The following is a 20,079-nucleotide window of genomic DNA, read 5'->3' as shown; positions in this document are numbered from 1 at the left end:
TCTGGACACAGGTGGGAGCAGATGGAGGTTTGGGGGTAATCCCTTAACTGGCTTGTTTCTACTGAAGTGAGGGGGGTGAAGAAGTTAACGTTGGGCTTTGATTTTGCCATCAGTAGATTCAATAGTTAATGGTGATTTTATGGAGAGGCGTTAACACAGGGGTGGGCAAAATATGACCCGCGGGCCACGTCCAAACCATCAGACCTTTTAATCCAGCCTTCGTGCTCCTGTTGGGGAGCAGAGTCAGGGGCTTGCCCCGGTCTGCATGTGCCGTGGCTCTGTGTGACTCCCAGACGCAGCGGCATGGCCCTCCTCCAACTCCTGGATGTAGGGGCAGCCAGGGGGTTTCTCATATTGCCCCCGCCCCAAACAGCAGCTCTGCAGCTCCCATTGGCCAGGAACCACAGCCAATGGGAGCTGTGGAGGTGGCACCTGAAGACAGGGTAGCACTGCAGAGCCGCATGGTCGGTGCCGCGTCTCTGCATAGGAGCCAGAGTGGGGACATGCTGCTGCTTCTGGGAGCTGCTTGAGGTAAGCGCCACCTGGAGCCTGCACCCCTGACCTCCTCCCATGCTTCAACCCCTTGCCCTAGCCATGATCCCCCTCTTGCCCTCCGAACCCCTCGGTCCCAGCCTGGAGCCCCCTCCTGCACCCCAACACCCTCATCCCTGGCTCCACTCCCAAACCTGCACCCCTAGCCTGAGCACTCACTCCCTCGCCATACCTCAACCCCCTGCCCCAGCCTGGAGCCGCCTCCTGCACCCCAAACCCCTCATCCCTGGCTCCACTCCCAAGCCTGCACCCCCAGCCCAAGCCCTCACTCCCGCCACCCCCACACTTCAACCCCCTGCCCCAGCCTGGAGCCCCCTCCTGCATCCTGAACTCCTCATTTCTGGCTCCACCCCAGATCTCAAAGCCCCAGACGGAGCCCTCATCCCCTCCCACACTTCGAGCCCCAATTTCGTGGCCCGCCATATGTGACGTTATTGATATAAACTGGGACCATATAGAACATGGGTTGCAACCAAGGTTCTGTAGTGGCACCAAATCCTATGTAAAGGGGGTCATATAAGGTGTCTAAGACCAGGCTACGGGTTACTGGTTATGATTATGCTGTCTGTGTGTCTGTATCATTGTGGTAGTTGAAGTTATGAATATTGGCTGTATGCTGTCTGTATTTCAAATTGGTGCTGCAGTTCTGAGAGACACCCCAGACAAGCTGGTGTCAGCTCAGCTTAGCCTGCTTGATGGCCCATTAAGGACCATCACCTACACAATTGACCCGTTGAGAGGAGGCGAATACGCCTTGTGACTCAGCAGGGTGTGCAGAAACTGGCCCATGTGACTGCAAACTCCATTTTGCTGTAACTTTCCACAGTAGGAACAAAGGAGTGTTCTTACACCTGGAAAGGTCTGTATAAGGCAAAGGCCTCATCTCCATTTTGTCTTCAATGCTGCTTCTACCTCTGGAGGGACTTTGCTACAATCTGAAGCTCTGCACAAAGGACTGATGACCCATCCCAGCGGGGGATGTTCTCCAGAGACTGGATTTGAACCTGCAGTTTACTTCATCACTGCTACAAGCCTGAACCAAGAACTTTGCCATTACTGTATGTAATTGATTCCATTTAACCAATTCTAGCTCTCATCTTTATCTTTTTCCTTTTATGAATAAACCTTTAGATTTTAGATTCTAAAGGATTGGCAACAGCGTGATTTGTGGGTAAGATCTGATGTGTATATTGACCTGGGTCTGGGGCTTGGTCCTTTGGGATCGAGAGAACCTTTTTCTTTTACTGGGGTGTTGGTTTTCATAACCATTCATCCCCAGGACGTGTGGGACTGGTGGTGATACTGGGAGACTGGAGTGTCTAAGGAAATTGCTTGTGTGACTTGCGGTTAGCCAGAGGGGTGACACCGAAGTCTTTTGTCTGGCTGGTTTGGTTTGCCTTAGAGGTGGAAAAACCCCAGCCTGGGGCTGTGACTGCCCTGTTTGAGCAATTGGTCCTGATTTGGCACTCTCAGTTGGGTCCCGCCAGAACCATATTGTCACATCATACAATTTTCATACCCAGATATGGCCCTCGGGCCAGAAAGTTGGCCCACCTCTGTGTTAACAACACAGAGCTGAGCGCCAAGGGGTTGAGAATCCAGGCTCAGCTGGGGCAGTTGCCTGCCCTCAGAGCAGTGGTTTCAGGCCCTCTGCAGACTCAGGCAGGGCCAGAAAAGTGAGGATCATGGGGCCCAATTCCACGGAGTGGAGGGGGAGTAAATCATGTGGGGGGGCAGGGTAAATGGGGCCCTGATTATCCCTCTGCACGACCCTGGGGAGCAGCTCCCTCTCACACTGGCACAAGCTCCTGCTGCCTGCCTGGCAGGGAGGGAGGGGACGTACCGGTTCTCCAGGAAGCCCTCTGGGGCCGACCTCTCCATCGTCTCCCTGGGGGAAGAGAAAAAGGGGGTGAGGCAGAGAACAGGGAGGGGGAGCAAGCTCAGCTCCCCCCTGCCATCCCTGCTCCCCATTTCCAGCTCCCTCTGCTCCCCCCACCTCCAGCCCCCTCCATCTCCCCATTCCCCTTCAGCTCTCCCACATCTCCCTCCCCGGGGAGACACCTCAGCTCCCCTCAGTCTCCCTCCCACCCCCCAGTCTCACCCCCCTCCTACTCACCCTCTGTCCATCCTCACCAGGGGGGCCTGGGATGCCCTGGGAACCCATCTCACCCTGCGGGGACAAAGGCTTGGATCAGCTGGGTGGGCGGGCGTGCGGGGAGCCATGGGGGTATGTACAGGGGATGAGCAAGGCTTTGGGGGTGGCTCTGTGTGTGAGATGGGGGTGAGTGTGACTGAGTATGTAATTGCAGGGCAGGGGATGCAATGCAAATGTGCCGGATATGTATGTGTTGTGCTGTGAACTGTGTACAGCTGTGTTGTTGTGCGTACGTGCACAACTGCTGGTGTGCTGTGTGTACTGTGTTTGTGTGACTGCACGTGTGTGGGGCTTTGTGTGTATTGTTGCGTATCTGAGTGTGTGCACACATAGTTAGGAGAGTGTTAGCGTGTGCGTGGTTGTGTCTATGTGACTATGTGATTGCACATGCCTGGCTGCACAAGTGAGCGGCTGTGTGTGTACTGCACGGTGTGGTGTGTTTGTGGTGACACGGCTGTGGAGACATGCGTGGTTGTGCGAGTGTAGTGTTCCGCGTGGCTGTGTGCATTGCGCAGGGTGCATAAGACTGTGAGTAGATTCTGAGGCCAGAACGGCTCGGCACCGGACGTTGGTCTGCCCCGAAACAAGCCCTGCTGGAACTATATAGATATATACTGTATATATCTGTGTGCGTGGATACACTCGTGTGTGCTGGTAGGGCGGCGTGTGACTGCGAGGGGGGGCGGTGGCTCTGGCTGTGTGGTGTACACTTGGGTGTCTGTGTGTGTATCAATGCTCAAAGGGGGGTGCACAATTGTGTAGCGCACACATGGGCTGGCCAGAACTGACCATGGGGCGGCCCCATCTCTCAGGGAGATCCCAACAGTGCACCTGGACAGTCCCCCCACCTCCCCACCGCTAGGCGCCCGGCCAACGCAACTCACCCTGTACCCCTTGTCCCCCGGCAACCCCGGCAACCCATCAAAGCCTCGGTCGCCCTGCAGAGAGAAACACAAAACAGCTCCCTGAACCAGCATGCCCCAGCTGGGGAGATGCCCTCGCAGGACCCCCTCCCAGGGCACCCCATCCCCGGAAGGCAAGCTGCAAATCCCCACTGGGAACGATGGTGGGCCTGTCCCGCGGGAGCCCCCAGGGATCCTGGTCCTGAAGCAGTGATGTTCCCTCGCAGAACCGGAGGGTCGCTGGTTGAGTTAGTGGGTCTCTAATGTGCTAGAGTGGATCACAGGTGCACGAGGATCCCCATGCTGCGTGGGTGGGTTACCAGGACAGTGCATCACCAGGAGATTCGTGCACACACTGAGTGGATCACTCACACAGCAAATGACTAGATCGCTAATGGAGCATCAGGCTGAATGAGCGAGTTAATAGAAGAGTGGATTACCACTGGATCATGCACGATCAGTGGATAACCAGCTCAGGTGATCCAATGATCTTCAGTGCCTTCATCTCATAGACCATTGGTGGATTCGCAGGGGCAATGACCTAGTGGATTACCAGCAATGCAACCTACTGGATCAACACTGCTACAGTCCAGTGGGTCGCCTGAGCAGTGACCTACTGGATCATCAGTGGATCTACAGTGCTGGGACCTAGTGGATCACCAGCCCAAGGAGGCCAGGCCCTGGTTGGTCCCTGGGGCAGGCTCACATCCAGTGCCTTGTCCATGGAAGCCATGACCCTGTTACCTTAATGCCAGGCTCCCCGGGCATCCCCCGGGCACCATCGGCTCCAGCACGACCCTGCCAGAGACACAGAGACGGGGTGAGAGGAGGCTCTCCATGCACAGAACTGCCCCCACCCTGGGGTATCCCCACCAGGATCCACACACTTACCCTCCTTCCAGGCTTCCCTGGGGGGCCAGACAGGCCCTGCGGCCCACGGGGTCCCTATAAAGAGAGAGGGAGGGAAAGGGTGAACAGAGCTTCCCCCACAAGCGGTAAGGCGGGGAAGAGAAGAGGGAGAAATGGGAGTGGGAGCTCTCCAAGGTCCTGGGGGTTAATGGGGGTTCTGGGGGGTCGGATCAGGGTTAGGCTCCAGGGCGGGATGCGGTTCAAGGGGTCAGGCCAGGGGGTTCTTCCCCAGTGTCTGAGGGGTTAATGAGGGGTGGGGTGGCAGAGAGAAGTAACAAAGGGTAAACAGAGGGGTGGGTGGCAGCGATCCCGGCTCTGGGTCAGGGTTGTAAGTCACAGGATCCAAACAGCCCAAAATAAATCCAGCGTTGAACCAGGGGTCAGAGGTCACTTGCCAGCGTCAAAGGTTAGACACCAAGGTCAGGGGCCACTAATCGTGAGTTAGGGTCACAGAACAGAGATGAGGGTCACAGGTCATTCACCCTGGTCAGGGGCCAATGATTGGGAGTCAGGGTCAGAGACCAGGGTCACAGGCTGGAGAGAGAGGTCAGGGTGAAGGGGTCAGGGGTCAGTGACAGGGGTCAGGTTCCTGAGGTTAGAATGAAGGGGTCAGAGGTCAGTGGCTGAGATAAGAGGTCAGTGACAGGGTCATGTCCCTGGGTCAGAGCAAGAGATCAAAGCAGGAGCCAGGGGTCAGAGTCGGGGTCATGCTGGGCTCCAACCCCCCGATCTCCTGCCAAGGCCAAGCCTGTTACCTGGGGTCCAAAGTCTCCAGCTTCCCCCTTCAGCCCGGGGCCCCCTGGCTGCCCCTGGAATAAGATAGCAGAGCAGAGGGGTTTACTTAGGGGCAGCATGTGGGCTGAGGACCACAACCCTCCCCACAATCTCCCCAGGGCGCTGGGACCCACAGAACCTCCCCAGGGTGCTGGGACCCACAGAACCTGGGGACGTGAAATTCCAGTGACACCAGTCCCCCACCCTACCCCCGGCCCCGTACCCCAGTGTGCTGGGACCCAAAGAACCTGGGGACGTGAAATTCCAGTGACATCAATCCCCCACCCTACCCCCGGCCCCACACCCCAGTGTGCTGGGACCCAAAGAACCTGGGACCGTTAAATTCCAGTGACATCAATCCCCCACCCTACCCCTGGCCCCACACCCCAGTGTGCTGGGACCCACAGAACCTGGGGACGTGAAATTCCAGTGACATCAATCCCCCACCCTACCTCCGGCCCCACACCCCAGTGTGCTGGGACCCAAAGAAGCTGGGGACGTGACATTCCAGTGACATCAATCCCCCACCCTACCCCCGGCCCCACACCCCAGTGTGCTGGGACCCACAGAACCCGGGGACATGACATTCCAGTGACATCAATCCCCCACCCTACCCCCGGCCCCATACCCCAGTGTGCTGGGACCCAAAGAACCCGGGGACGTGAAATTCCAGTGACATCAATCCCCCACGCTACCCCCGCCCCCATACCCCAGGGTGCTGGGACCCACAGAACCCGGGGACGTGACATTCCAGTGACATCAATCCCCCACCCTACCCCCGGCCCCACACCCCAGTGTGCTGGGACCCACAGAACCTGGGGACGTGAAATTCCAGTGACATCAATTCCCCACCCTACCCCCGGCTCCATACCCCAGTGTGCTGGGACCCAAAGAACCTGGGGATGTGAAATTCCAGTGACATCAATCCCCCACCCTACCCCCGGCTCCATACCACAGTGTGTTGGGACCCAAAGAACCTGGGGACATGAAATTCCAGTGACATCAATCCCCCACGCTACCCCCGCCCCCCATACCCCAGGGTGCTGGGACCCACAGAACCCGGGGACGTGACATTCCAGTGACGCCAGCCCCACACTCCCAGAGCACGGGGAACACAAGGACATGAAGCCCTAGTGACTCCAGCACTCCTTGTCCCACCCCAGGGACAAGCCGACACGTCCCCCTAAGCCTGACACCCGCCCACACATCCCCAAAGCACCAGCCATCAAGTGATGCCGCCTCACAACCCCTGCCCAGAGCAGATACCTACCAGGGGCCCAGACCGGCCGGTGTATCCCATGGGTCCCGGGGGGCCACGCAGGGCCATCTAGGGGGGAGAGAGGAGAAGGAGAATTAGACAGCAGCAAGCCAGGATCCCAGCCAAACTCAGAACAAAGCAGGGAATAAGGGGTGGGATTAGAACAGGGCTGAACAGGAAACTTGGGGATCTAGAGAATTATTGGGGTTTGGGGGGATTAGAACGTGGTCCCAGCTGGGGATCTAAGAGGGGGATAAAATATGAATTTATCAGCATCAACAGACTGGAGGGAAAACAGCGACACTTGGTGTTCTAGAAAAGAAGCAACAGATTTACTGGGGTTTCTGGAAAAAGCACATTGTGATGTCAGCAGGGTTCTAGAAGGGGACAAGCATGGTCCTAGAACAGGGATTCTAGAGGGGTGACAAGTTGAGGTCTCATTGGAGTTCTAGAAAAGGGGAAACTGTGATTTGCTCAGCACTCGGGAGGGTTAATAAGGTTTGAAGGGAAGATAAATCACGGTCTTTAGGCAATGATCCATGATAGTCTTGGGGTTCTAGAAATGCAGTAAAATGTTTTGTTATACTTATAAGGGTTCTAGGTGGGCACAGACTGTAACCCCCGTGGTTCCAGGAGAGCAGTCGACTGTAATCTCACCCTGGTTCTAGAAGGGCAGTACACTGAGATGTTGTTGAAGAGCTGCTTAACCATAAGATTATAAATGAACCTAGAAAGGTAAGAAACAGGGATCTGCTGAGATTCTAGAAAGGTGACAAACCATTATGCTGCAGTTCTAGACTGGCAGTGAATTGTGACCTTGGGGAAGCTCTGGAAGGGCGCAACCACTATTTGGTACGGAACCTTAAAAAGTAATAAAAGAGTGACCCATAACATGGTTCTAGAAAGGTAATAAATTGTGATCCTACTGAGGCTCTAGAAAGGTAACAACCCATTGGTATCTGGGTTCTTGATTACCAAATTTATCAGGGCACCAGGGAAGAAAATAAGGCAGGATCTTTTCCAGGCTCCTTGGACCCCCTATCCTGACCCAGCCCAACTCTCCCTGCCCTGTCTCCATCTGGACTTACCCGGGCTTGCTGTAAAATTGCCTGCGCTTGTGCCTCTTGTGCTGACACCGCAGGCCCCTTGTCTCCGCCGCTGCTCCCAAACCGGAACTGGGGGAGGAAAGACAAACCTTCAGGTATGAAAATCACACCGGTGCCATCCCTGAACTCACGTCGCTATCCCAGAACTGGGCTCCTGGGAGACATGCCCGGAGCCCTCCCTAGAGCTCCAGAGCCCAAGTCCTGCTCTATCCTTCTCACTTCATGGGGGGGCAGGCAGATCACATTGCTGGAGCTTCCCTGGCCTGTTCTAGACTCCCAGAGATTTGCTGCAACCTATCCAGTTCCAGGCTGCATTCTTGGTATTCCCCCTTCTCGTCTAGACTCACACAGACCCACTGCATGCTCTATGGTTCTAGGTAATACAACCAGAGTACCCATTTCTGTTCCATACTCACATAAGCCCACTGTGTATCCTTGCTAGTTCCAGGTAATGCTATCAGGGTTCACCCTGCTGTTCTAGACACCTATAGACTCACTGCGTCAGCTTTGGTTCTAGATAATGCTATTAGTACTAGCCTTTTGGTTCTCAACTCACTGTGCTCTCCAGTTCTAGATCACACTACAAGGGCTCTCCCTTCTATCCAAAATTCCCATATCCCTATTATGTTAACTACATTTCCAGAGAATAGCACCAGAGTCCTCCGATCCTGTTCTAGATTCCACACAGGCCCACCCACGGTGCAATCTCCAGTTCCTGATCACATATACAAGGTTTTTCTTCTGATCTAGACCTAGACATCTTCTCTGGTTTTAGGTAATATTTGCAGAATTCATCTCACCTGTTACAGCTTTATACTCTGAAATACCTCTGTTTTAGGAGTTACTGTCTGGGTTCTAGATTAAAAGATCCCCACTACATACTAACAAGGACTAGCTAAGAGAGTCAGTCTCCTCTCTCCCATATCTTAGATCCTCACAGATCCACTCTACAATCTTCAGTTCTAGATCACAGTACTAGAGTTCCCCTTTTTGTTTTAGAATCCAGCTGACCCACTGTATCCTCCCCAGTTCTAGGCCATGCTATCAGAGTTCTTTGTGTTTTACTCTAGATCCCGCAAGCCCACTGTATAGTCTACGGTATTAGGTATCTGAGTTCTTGAGCCCCACAGACCCATTGTATCACCTACTAGTTCTGGATACTGCTATCTGAATCCTCATGCCTGCCCTAGACTTCCACAGACATGTTGTATTGTCCCTAGTTATAGGTAACACAATGAGAGTCTTCCTTGATTTATTCAAGACCCACAAACCCACATTATCATTTCTGGTTCTAGATCACACAATTAGTTCTCCTGGTCTTATTCTAGACCTAAGAGCCCCAACCTTCCATACACTTCCTTGGTCCAGCTCCCACAAGTATTTCTTCTGGTTTTATTCTAGATCCCACAGAGCCACCCAAGTTCTAGGTCACACTATCAGCACTTTCCCCTGCTGTCCTAGACCCTAATCAGCCTACGTTAGCCCATTCCATTCCAGACTGCAGCAGCCCCATCATTAACCCATCAAACACCTCCTCACTCACCGGGAGCATGAGAGATGTGCCAGGGGGTCCAGGCATCCCATCCGAGCCAGGGAGACCTGAACGGCCAGGAGGACCCTTTTGGAGAGAGAGGCAGAGTGGGAGGTTATTGCATGGGGTGGGCGGGGCTGCAATCTTCCCCTCAGACAGTGCTGCTGCTGCCCCTGCCTTCTCAGCACCCACAGCTCCCCCACTGGTGCATCAATCTTCCCCACGCACAGTGCAAGTGTCATATTCTCCCAACACTCTGACATACACTGACACTTGCTGGGATCTCTGGCCTATCCCCAAACACCCCAGGCCATCGGCGCTGCGTATGCACAATCACATACGCTAACGCATGCACACTCCCAGGCACTCACACGCACAGCGCCTTCCCCAGCCAAGAGGGCACAATGACATCCCACTCCAGCGCACACTCACACCTCCCCATGCAAACACACACTCACGCCTCCCTTCGAAGGGAGGCTGCGGTCTCCCCCAGAGCTGATTCTGGACCCACAACCCCTGCCATGTGGCCAGGTTCCAGCTCGCACTCACCCTCTCACCAGGATCTCCTGGGGGTCCCGGGGGGCCCTGTGTGCCCGGTGGCCCCGATATGCCCTGAGGAAACACATGAGAGACACACAGTGAGACTAATGCACCAGCAGGGGGATCTGCCCCCGGCCGCAGAGCATCCCCCAGAACTCCCCGGATGGACAGACAGACAGACAGGCTCTTACCGCAGGCCCCTCAGGGCCGGGGGGGCCCTCCACCAGCATTCCCTGCGGAACGAGAGGCAGAGAACAGGGTTAGGCCAGTGACAGGCCCAGGTGGGGCGAGGGCACAGTGGGCCGGGCGGGTGGGGGATAAAGCCCCCAGCTGAGGACGCTTGGGCAGACATGTCCCCAGCCATGAGGTGCCCTAGAGAGACTTGGGACTGCCCAGGTGAGTTTGAAAAGGGGGAAGATCTCCTGACTCATGCACACCCCTCGCCCACTCCCCCCATCAGGAGAGAGGGGCATGGGCTGAGAACACACAACTGTGCACCTTCCCACACACACCGACATATACTAACCCAAACATGCAAATATTGTGGCATGCATGCACCAGGGTGTGCAAATACACACACACACACACACACCGTGGTGCATAACAGATGCACACGCATGGGAACTAACACCAACATGCAAACTAGATGTGCACACACAGGCACTCGCAAATACACAATTATGCACAGTAACAGGTGCAAGCACTGACAGACATGCAAATATCAATCTGCATGCAGGGGCTTGTGCAAACTCATGCATGCGCTCAGAGGCACATACATATATGCTTGCTCACACAGGTGTGTGCAGACACGCACACGTCTCATCCTGCCATGTGCACTCTGCCCCCCTGCATACATACACTACAGATCACTACGTCCATCGTGCACACACAACCCAGGGGGGGTTCCAGGCCCAGGTGACCTGTGACGGGGCATGCAGGGCATGCTGATCTCTGAATAGGGCAGGGGCTGAGACAGGACAGGAGGCGCTGGGGGCTGGGTGGGCTCTGTCCCTGCACAGCAGGATATCCTGCTCCTGCCACAGGGTGCATTGGGGGCTGCATGGGGGTGAGGGACCCCATGGCCCAGACTATGCAGAGATGGGCAACGTCCAGGCATGAACAATGGAGGGGCAGGTGGGAGCAATTGGTCTCCCCCTAACCAGTCGACGCAGGGACCTACCGGTTCCATGACGGCCGGCTCCCCCTTCTCTCCTTTGTAGCCTCTGACTCCGCGCACAGCCTGGGGGTAACACACATATAACCGCAAAGAGGGGCCCGGTCAATATAACACATCCGAGGCCCCACTCTGGCACCCTCCCAGCCCTGCAAATCCCAGCTCCCGCACTGGGCAGCAGGGCTTGTCCAGCACCACTCAGCTGCACCACCCCGGGCTCTGTTATCTGAGGCTCCCTATCCCCCATGGTCTGAGGAAAAGTGGAGTAAGGTCTGAGTCAAAACTGGTGCAAGGGCTCAGTGAAAATGGAGCAGGGTCCAAGCGAGGTGCAAATAAAAATGGAGCTCATCTCACCAAGGTCTGAGTAAAATAGGAGTGAAGTTTGAGTAAAACTGGAGAAAGCTCTGAAAACGGAGCAGTGTCTGTGTAAATGTGGAGTAAAGTCTGAGTGAAAATGGAGTACACATGGAGCAAAAATCTGCATTTAAATAGAGCCGGGTCTGAATAAAAGTGGAGTAAAGGTGAAGTAAATGCAGATCAGGGTCTATGTAAATGTGGAGTAAAGTCTGAATGAAACTGGAGTAAGGTCTGCATGTCCATGGAGCAGAGTCTGTGTAAATGTGGAGTAAAGTCAGAGTAAACCTGGGGCAGGCTTTGTGGAAGGCCCCAGGATTTTGTCCCAACCCTTCAGTTATCCTTCTGGGACCTAGGGAGAGACAGCTGCCGTTTCTCATTGGAACCCACCCTCACCCCTACCAGCTCCCTTGGAGCCTCGTGAGTTAGGATGCTCTGTTAGCTCTGAGCTAATCAACGCATCGCGACCCACAGCGGCTCTGAACGGAAGCTGAGGACAGGTTACATCACCAGATGAAACACCCCAGGGGAGGGGGTCAGGGGGAGGAGAGATTTAAAGGCCCACATCTGGAGATGCCCCTTGCCCTAAATCCCCAGCCCCATTGAGATGGCAGCGTGGGGAGAGAGGAATTACCGCATCCCTTTTGGGGGTTATCCCCCCAAATCGGTAATTGACACCAGCGCTGGCAATACTCGGAGAGGTGGGTGAATAACAGAGATGGCTGTACATGGGGATGACATCACAAGGCATAAGATGACATCACAGAGTGGGGATGACCTGGCGGGTTAGGGGCATTGCCAAGGCAGGGGAGGTCATGGTTATAACATCAGGTGTGATGCCATCGGGGCACGACGGGCCCATCTCTGAACATACAAGGTGGGGGAGAGGGTGCTGATGTCACTCCAAGCAACAAGTGAACTCACAAGAGAGGAAACGCATCACAGGAAATGGAATGGCGGAGGGAAAGTGACACAATGGTCAGTGAGGTGCAGGGAAGGACTGCCAAAGACAGGAAGCGACCACCACACTGGGCAGGAAGTGAAGGCAGGGAACAGGAAGTGATGCCACAATGAACAGCCATGACCCCCACGATGCCGAGCCAACATGGAGGAAGTGATGTCACGACAAACAGGAAATGACCATGACTCAACAGTAAATGCTGACAAGGAGGCAGGGATGCCACAAACAAAATGACACCACACAGGAAGTGACAACATGGCAAACAGCGGTGACACCATGAAAAGCAGGAAGTGACACACCAACAAACAGGAATTAACACATCAGAAAGTGATACCACGGCAAACAGGAAGTGACACCAGGACATACCAACAAATGGCCACAAACAGGAAGTGACACCACAATGATAACAACACAGAGCTATGAATGGGAAGTGACATCTCAACAAACAGGAAGTGATGCCATGAGACACCAACACAGGACAACAAACAGGAAATGACACCACAATAAACAGGAAGTGACACCACAACAGGAAATGCCGCCAACAAAAGACCACAAAAAGGAAGTGACACCACAACAAAGAGGAAGTGACCAGAGAAAGACCACCTATGAGAGGCCAGCAGGAGGAAGGGCCCGAGGAGACGTCCCCGTGCCCCACTTACGCCTCCATTCTGGGGGGTCTCTGCAGAGAGCACAGGCCCCAGCTCCGATGGCTCGGCTCCCTCGGGAAAGTCCTTATAGACATACTCGTACTCCTGCCCTGTCACAGCTGTGTCCTCCCCCGTCATGTACTCCTCCACAAGCACCTCGTCCTCACCCGCAGCGGCAGGGGGCGGGCTGGGAGCCTCCTGCCCCACGGGATGGGGGAGAAGGAGAAGAAACCCAGCAACACATTAATGCACAGCACAGCGCCTACTGGGAGACAGGATCAAGGAGATGTGCCAAAACTGGATCCCCCAGACCTCCTTGACTCCCAGCCCCCACTCTCCCGGCTCTAACCTGTTAGACCCCATTCTCCGGCCAGAGCTGGAGATAGAACCCAGGAGTCCTGACCCCCAGTCCCGAATCCTCAGTCCTTTCCCCTCTGACCCCTGGAGCCTCTCCCCCAGGGTCTCCATCTCTTCCATCGTGGGATCAAAACAGAGGCAGCTCTCAGGGGGACCAGCCCTGAATTGCATGGGGAGGCTTTAAGGCCCCACCTCACTGAGACAGATAGTGGGGCCGTGGGAACTAGTGGGGAGCTAGACCTCGCCCTGGAGCCAGCTCAGCCCCCTGCTCCTTCCCATCCAGCCCCTTAGCCACCCCTCAGTCCAACCCCAGGGCGGTTACCTCAGCCCAGGGCTTCAGGGGGGATGGGGGAGTTGCCTCCAGCCCCATTGTCTCCTCCCAGTAGTCACCATCAGGGTCCTGGTCAGGAGGTAGGGTATAATCCAGGTACTCACCAGCCCCCCAGGGCTCCTCTGTAGGGGACAGCCCCAAATCCTGGGGGGGTAGGGGTCAGCAGTTGCCGGGGTGGAACAGAGTTGGAACAGCAGTCATGGGGGCAGGGGAGCAAGATGGATGGATGGATGGATATGCATGTGGATGGGTGGATGGATAGAAGGATGGATATGCATGAGGACAGATGGATGGATGGATAGATATGCATGTCGATCGATCGATCGATGAATATGCATGTGGATGGATGGATGGATGGATATGCACGTGGACAGATGGATGAATATGCACGTGGATAGATGGATGGAAGGATGGATATGCATGAGGACGGATGGATGGATGGATATGCACGTGGATAGATGGATGGAAGGATGGATATGCATGAGGACAGATGGATAGATGGATGGATAGATATGCATGTCGATCGATCGATCGATGGATATGCATGTGGATGGATGGATGGATGGATATGCACGTGGACAGATGGATGGAAGGATGGATATGCATGAGGACAGATGGATAGATGGATGGATATGCATGTGGATGGATGGATATGCATGTGGATGGATGGATGGATGGATGGATGGATATGCATGTGGACAGATGGATGCAATGGATGGATAAACATGCAAAGGGTTGGACAGACAGATGGACAGACAGGCAAATATGCACAGGGATGGATGGATGCAGTGGACAAACGGAAGTGCATGGAGATGGATGGAGATACATGCATGAGGATGGATTGACAGATATGCAAAGGGATGGATGGATTAGAGGAGAGAGGAAAAGAGGACAGAAGTATTAGTAGGCTATTCCTGTTCTCCCCCCTGCCCTGGGGAAGGGGCAGGGGCAGCGGAACTGGATTCATCCCGGCTCGTTTTCCCAGACACACAGAGACAAACCAATCGCTGATGGAATCGCGCCCCCCTGCAGCGCCCCCTGCCGGGGAGCGACTACCCCGCGTCACTCAAGGGGGTCTTGGGGTGTCCATTCACGGGAAAGAAGGTGCAAGATAAATTAACACAGAGAGAAAATGTGAGGGAAGTGGGACATGGGGCCTTTCCCATCTAGGGGGCACTACCTCCCATCCGGCCCCAGGGCAGGGATTGGCTGGCCCAGGGGGGCAGGGAATGAGACATGGGGCCTTTCCCCTCTAGAGGGCGCCGGCTCCCATCTGGCCCCAGAGCAGGGATTGGCTGGCTCAGGGGGGCGGGAATGGGGCAGGGGCCTGTCCTCTCTGGGAGCACCAGCTCCCACCCAGCCCCACAGTGCGGACTGGCTGGCTCAGGGGGGCGGGAACGGGGCAGGGGCCTGTCCCCTCTAGGGGGCACCAGCCCCAATCTGGCCCCAGGGCAGGGAATGGGGCAGGGGTCTGTCCTCTCTAGGGGCATTGACTCCCATCCGGCTCCAGGGCAGGGACTAGCTGGCTCAGGGGGGCAGGGAATGGGGCAGCGGCCTGTCCCCTCTAGGGGGTGCCGACTCCCACCCGGCCTCAGGGAGGGGACTGGCTGGCTCAGGGGGGCAGGGAATGGGGCAGAGGCCTGTCCCCTCTAGGGGGCGCTGACTCCCATCCGGCTCCAGGGCAGGGACTAGCTGGCTCAGGGGGGCAGGGAATGGGGCAGGGAATGGGGCAGCGGCCTGTCCCCTCTAGGGGGCGCTGGCTCCCATCTGGTCCCAGGGCAGGGACTGGCTGGCTCAGGGGGGCAGGGAATGGGGCAGCGGCCTGTCCCCTCTAGGGCGCTGGCTCCAATCTGGCCAGGGTGTGACTGGCTGCTCTGGGCAGGGGGGTTGTGGAATGGTCAGATGGGACACGCGGGGACTGTCCCCTCTAGGGGGTGCCGGGCTCCCATCCAGCCCCAGTGGGGACTGGCTTGGCTCAGGGGTATAGGGAATGCGACATGGGGCCTGTCCCCTCTAGGGGGGCTTGGCTCCCACCTGGCCCAGTGCAGAACTGCATGGCTTCGGGGGGAAGGAAATGTGCAAAGTGGCCTGTCCCCTCTGAGGGGGCGCTGGCTCCCACCCTGGCCCCACGTGCGGGACTGGCCTGGCTCAGGGGGTAGAATGGGACACGGGCCTTGGCCCCCTCTAGGGGGCGCCGGCTCCCAACCGGCCCAGGGCAGGGACTGGCTGGCTCAGGGGGTAGGGAATGGGACACGGGGCCTGTCCCCTCTGGGGGGCGCCGACTCCCACCTGGCCCCAGTGCAGGGACTGCCTGGCTCAGGGAGGGAATGGGACACGGGGCCTGTCCCCTCTAGGGGGCGCCGACTCCCACCTGGCCCCAGGGCAGGGACTGGCTGGCTCAGGGGGGCAGGGGATGGGGCAGGGGCCTGTCCCCTCTAGAGGGCGCCGACTCCCACCTGGCCCCAGGGCAGGGACTGGCTGACTCAGGGGGCAGGGAATGGGATTTGGGGCTTCCCCACATTCCCCATCTGCTGGTTTATTTATGTTGCCGAGGCGTTTCCCGAATGGCCCCATCACAGACAGACAGACAGACACGAGTGAGACGCACAGACGAGGGGAAGGGAGGGGATGGGAGGAGCATGCTCCCCCCACAGATCTCAGATCGTGCTGCTCCCTCGGGGAGGGGTGCCCAGCACCGATCTGGATGCCTCGCTCTTGCTCTACCTGCTGGTAGCTGTTGCCGTGTTTCCTGGGCGCGCCGGCGCCAGTGTAGACCATGCCCCCTGTCTGGGCCTTGCCCAGGGCATTTTTCAAGGCCAGGTGTTTCCCTCCAGCTGCCATCTTGGCGTTGCCGGGGGATTTGCTGTTGCCAGGGGATTTGCCGTTGCCAGGGGACTTGGCGTTGCCGGGGGATTTGCCGTTGCCAGGGGACTTGGCGTTGCCGGGGACTTTCCCGGGGGATTTCCCGCCACCGGGAGCTTTGCCGTAGGCTGAGGCCGTGCTCGTTAGTTGCTGCCGTTTCTGCTGCTTGGGCGCCGGCTTGGCAGGCGCTTTGTGGCCCGTCCCGGCGGGTTTCTGGTGCTGCGACAGCAAGGAGGAGGAGGATGGAGGTGATGAGGGTGAGGATGAGGATGGCAGCAGCAGCAACACACACACAGACCAGGAGCCGGGCACAGAAAGAAAACACAACACACACGGCATGAATTCACGGGGAGCAGGGGCTGCTACAGGGACTCCCTGATGTACGGAGCACCCCACATCCCTCAGGGTCACCCCAAACCCCTTCTGTCCCTGGGAGCTTGTTACATTCTGAGCACCCTGAATCTCCAGGGGTCACTCAGGACCCACTCCACCCTGGAGACCTGGATACATTCAGAGCACCCCGAATCTCCAGGGGTCGCCCCGCAGCCTCTCCACCCTGGTGACCTGGATACATACAGAGCACCCCAAATCTCCGGGGGTCATCTCAGAACCCTCATTGTCCTTGGGATTCCCATGTGTATAGAACACCCACCGGGATTCCCTCCCCTCTGCCCCCCCGCCTCCCAGAGGCCCCACCAGCAGGTTACAATATGGGAGAGCATGGCTTGCCCCCTACTAGTAGCCCCGTTCCCTGCCCCCGCTCAGGGGGTGCCATGAAGCAGTGATGGATGGATGGATGGATGGATGGATGGATGGATGGACGGACGACACTGCCATGAGAGGATGAGACAGACACAACGGGAGCTGGGACAGACAGACGGACGTGAGAGGGCGAGCAGAACCTGCCCCCCCAGGTTACCTGCTCCACTTCGCCCCCCAAAAGCGTGGGGAGGGGTGCATTCCCATCCTCTTTATTCCCGTAAGAGTCGGGGTACTCATAGTACTCCATTTCCTTATCAAAGTACTGGGCGCCAGGGGTGGAGGGGAGGATGGTGGAAGGGGGAAAAGGAGGAGAACAAAACAATCATAACAGAAACCCACAGCAGGGGGAGGGTCAGGGGCTGGACCAGGGTGTGGGGGTCTGTCTGCTCCCCCTGCCCCAGTTCTCCCCCTCCCCCACTCGCCCTCCCTGGGCCTGACTCTCAGTTCCCCCACTCAGGGCAGGGATGCAGCAGGGGGGTGGGGGGAGCAGAAGTGCCTTTAAACCTCCTGTTCTGGGGTTCACCCCGCCACCCCTCCACGAGCCAGAGCAGCCTGCCCCAAGAAAGGGCAGGGCATGCTGGGAATACAGGGGTGGGTGGCCCTGAGAAGGAGCAGGGCATGCTGGGAATACGGGGGCGGGTGGCCCTGAGAAGGGCAGGCACGCTGGGAATACAGGGGTGGGTGGCCCCGAGGAGGAGCAGGACATGCTGGGAATACAGGGGTGGGTGGCCCCAAGAAAGAGCAGGGCATGCTGGGAACACGAGGGCGGGGGGCCCCGAGGAGGAGCAGGGCATGCTGGGAATACGAGGGACGGGTTGATCTGAGAAGGAGCAGGGCATGCTGGGAATACGGGGGTGGGTGGCCCCAAGAAGGAGCAGGACATGCTGGGAACACGAGGGCGAGTGGCCCCAAGAAGGAGCAGGGCATGCTGGGAACACGAGGGCGAGTGGCCCCGAGAAGGAGCAGGGCATGCTGGGAACATGAGGGATGGGTTGACCCGAGAAGGAGCAGGACATGCTGGGAATACGGGGGCGGGTGGCCCCAAGAAGGAGCAGGGTATGCTGGGAACACGAGGGCGAGTGGCCCCGAGAAGGAGCAGGGCATGCTGGGAACACGAGGGCGAGTGGCCCCGAGAAGGAGCAGGGTATGCTGGGAACACGAGGGCGAGTGGCCCCGAGAAGGGGCAGGGCATGCTGGGAACATGAGGGATGGGTTGACCCGAGAAGGAGCAGGGCATGCTGGGAATATGGGGGCAGGTGGCCCCGAGAAGTAGCAGGGCATGCTGGGAATACTGGGGCAGGTGGCCCCATATGGGGAAGAGTTGAGGGGACAGCAGTTATGAAGGGCAGGTGGGAGGTCTGGGCCCCCGAGATGAAGCTGGCAGTGTTTCCCTAGGGGGTAAGTTCGGAGTCCCAGTGGGTGGGTGGGATCTGAGGGGCAGGTAGGGGCTGGGGGGTTGAGATGAACCCGGCAGTGTCTCCTTGGGGGGTTTCAGGTTTTTTCCTTTTGCACCTGAAAACATCAGCAAAGGACCAGCAGTCCCGTATCTCCCCAGATCTGCTCCAGGGGCCCAACTAGCTCTGCAGCCCCCTCAGATCAAACCCACGGGCCCAACCAGCCCCATATGCCCCTAGGCTTGCCAACATTCTACGCACACAAAACCGAACACCCTTACCCCACCCCTTGCCCTGCCCCTTGTCTGAGGTCCTGCCCACCGCTCACTGCATCCCCTCTCCCTCCGTCACCCACTCTTCCCACCCTCACTCACTCGCTCATTTTCACCGGGCCGGCTCAGGGGGTTGGGGTGTGGGAAAGGGTGCGGGCTCCGGCTGGGGGTGTGGGTTCTGGGGTGGAGCCAGGGATGAGGAGTTCATAGTGCGGGACAGGGCTCTGGGCTGAAGCAGTGGGTCGGGATGGGAGAGGGGTTGAGGGCTCCGGCTGGGAGTGTGGGTTCTGGGGTGGGGCCAGGTATAAGGGGTTTGGGGTGTAGGAGGGTGCTGTGGACTGGGACTGAGGGGTTTGGAGGGCGGGAGGGGAATCAGGGCTGGGGCAGGGAGTTGGGGTGCTGGGGAGGGGGTCAGGGGTGGAGGCCCAGGCAGCGCTTATCTCAAGCAGCTCCTGGAAGCTGCGGCATGTCTCCTCTCCAGCTCCTATGCGGAGGCATGGCCAGATGGCTCTTCACGCTGCCCCGTCCACAGGCGCCACCCCCGCAGCTCCCATTGGCCACGGTTCCCGGTCAATGGGAGCTGTGGGGGCGGTGCTTGGGGCAGGGGCAAGAGCAGGGGCAGGGCAGTGTGCGGCACCCCCTGGCCGCCCCTACGCATAGGAACCAGAAGGGAGACATGCCGCAGCTTCTGGGAGCTGTGCAGAGCCACAGCAGGCAGGGAGCCTGCCTTAGCCCCGCTGTGCCGCTGACCAGACTTTTCACGGCTCAGACCTTTCACGCTGTTTCGACCAGGCATTCCAATCGAATACTGGGCACCTGGCAACCCTAATACCCCCCAGATCAGCCCCAAGGGCCTGACCAGCCCTGTAACCCCCCTCAAATCAGCCCCACAGGCCCGACCAGTCCCGTATCTCCCCCAGATCAGCCCCACAGGCCATCCAGCCTCGTATCCCCCATGAGATCAGCCTCCCGGCCTGTCCAGCCCCATATCCCCCCCGAGATCAGCCTGCTGGGCCCATCCAGCCCCGTATCCTCCCCGAGATCAGACCCAAAGGCCTGACCTGCTCGGTCTGCTCCATGTCCCTCACCTCGGGCCTGGCAGGTCTCTGCTGCGCCTCCTGCGCCTGGGGCGCATGGGGCTGGGCGTGGCAGTCGGGGCTGTGGTGCTCACAGTAGTCATAGGCTGCCTGCGGGTTCGGGGCGATGAGCAGCTGCTGGATGTCACCCTGCAGAGAGAG

The 20,079-nt window shown here is 57.6% G+C and overlaps 1 protein-coding gene across 2 annotated transcripts in view; it reads right to left on the bottom strand.

Moving 5' to 3' along the window:
• COL11A2 (collagen type XI alpha 2 chain) overlaps positions 1-10,964 on the bottom strand; it is a 49,493-nt gene extending 38,529 nt beyond the window's left edge. For both annotated transcript variants that reach the window (XM_032788374.2, XM_075071529.1), the window contains exons 1-12: positions 10,908-10,964; positions 9,919-9,960; positions 9,737-9,799; positions 9,200-9,274; positions 7,639-7,725; positions 6,563-6,619; positions 5,274-5,327; positions 4,501-4,554; positions 4,354-4,407; positions 3,592-3,645; positions 2,669-2,722; positions 2,396-2,440 (exon numbers count right to left, since the gene is read on the bottom strand). In XM_032788374.2, the coding sequence (XP_032644265.2) occupies positions 2,396-2,440; positions 2,669-2,722; positions 3,592-3,645; positions 4,354-4,407; positions 4,501-4,554; positions 5,274-5,327; positions 6,563-6,619; positions 7,639-7,725; positions 9,200-9,274; positions 9,737-9,799; positions 9,919-9,960; positions 10,908-10,916 (648 nt within the window). In that variant the 5' untranslated portion in view covers positions 10,917-10,964. The remainder of the gene's footprint in view (positions 1-2,395; positions 2,441-2,668; positions 2,723-3,591; positions 3,646-4,353; positions 4,408-4,500; positions 4,555-5,273; positions 5,328-6,562; positions 6,620-7,638; positions 7,726-9,199; positions 9,275-9,736; positions 9,800-9,918; positions 9,961-10,907) is intronic.
• Between the last annotated feature and the right edge of the window lie 9,115 nt (positions 10,965-20,079).

Source organism: Chelonoidis abingdonii, chromosome 12 (genome assembly GCF_003597395.2).
Source record: "Chelonoidis abingdonii isolate Lonesome George chromosome 12, CheloAbing_2.0, whole genome shotgun sequence".
NCBI lineage: Eukaryota > Metazoa > Chordata > Testudines > Testudinidae > Chelonoidis > Chelonoidis abingdonii.
This window is presented reverse-complemented; position numbering and strand designations above follow the sequence as displayed.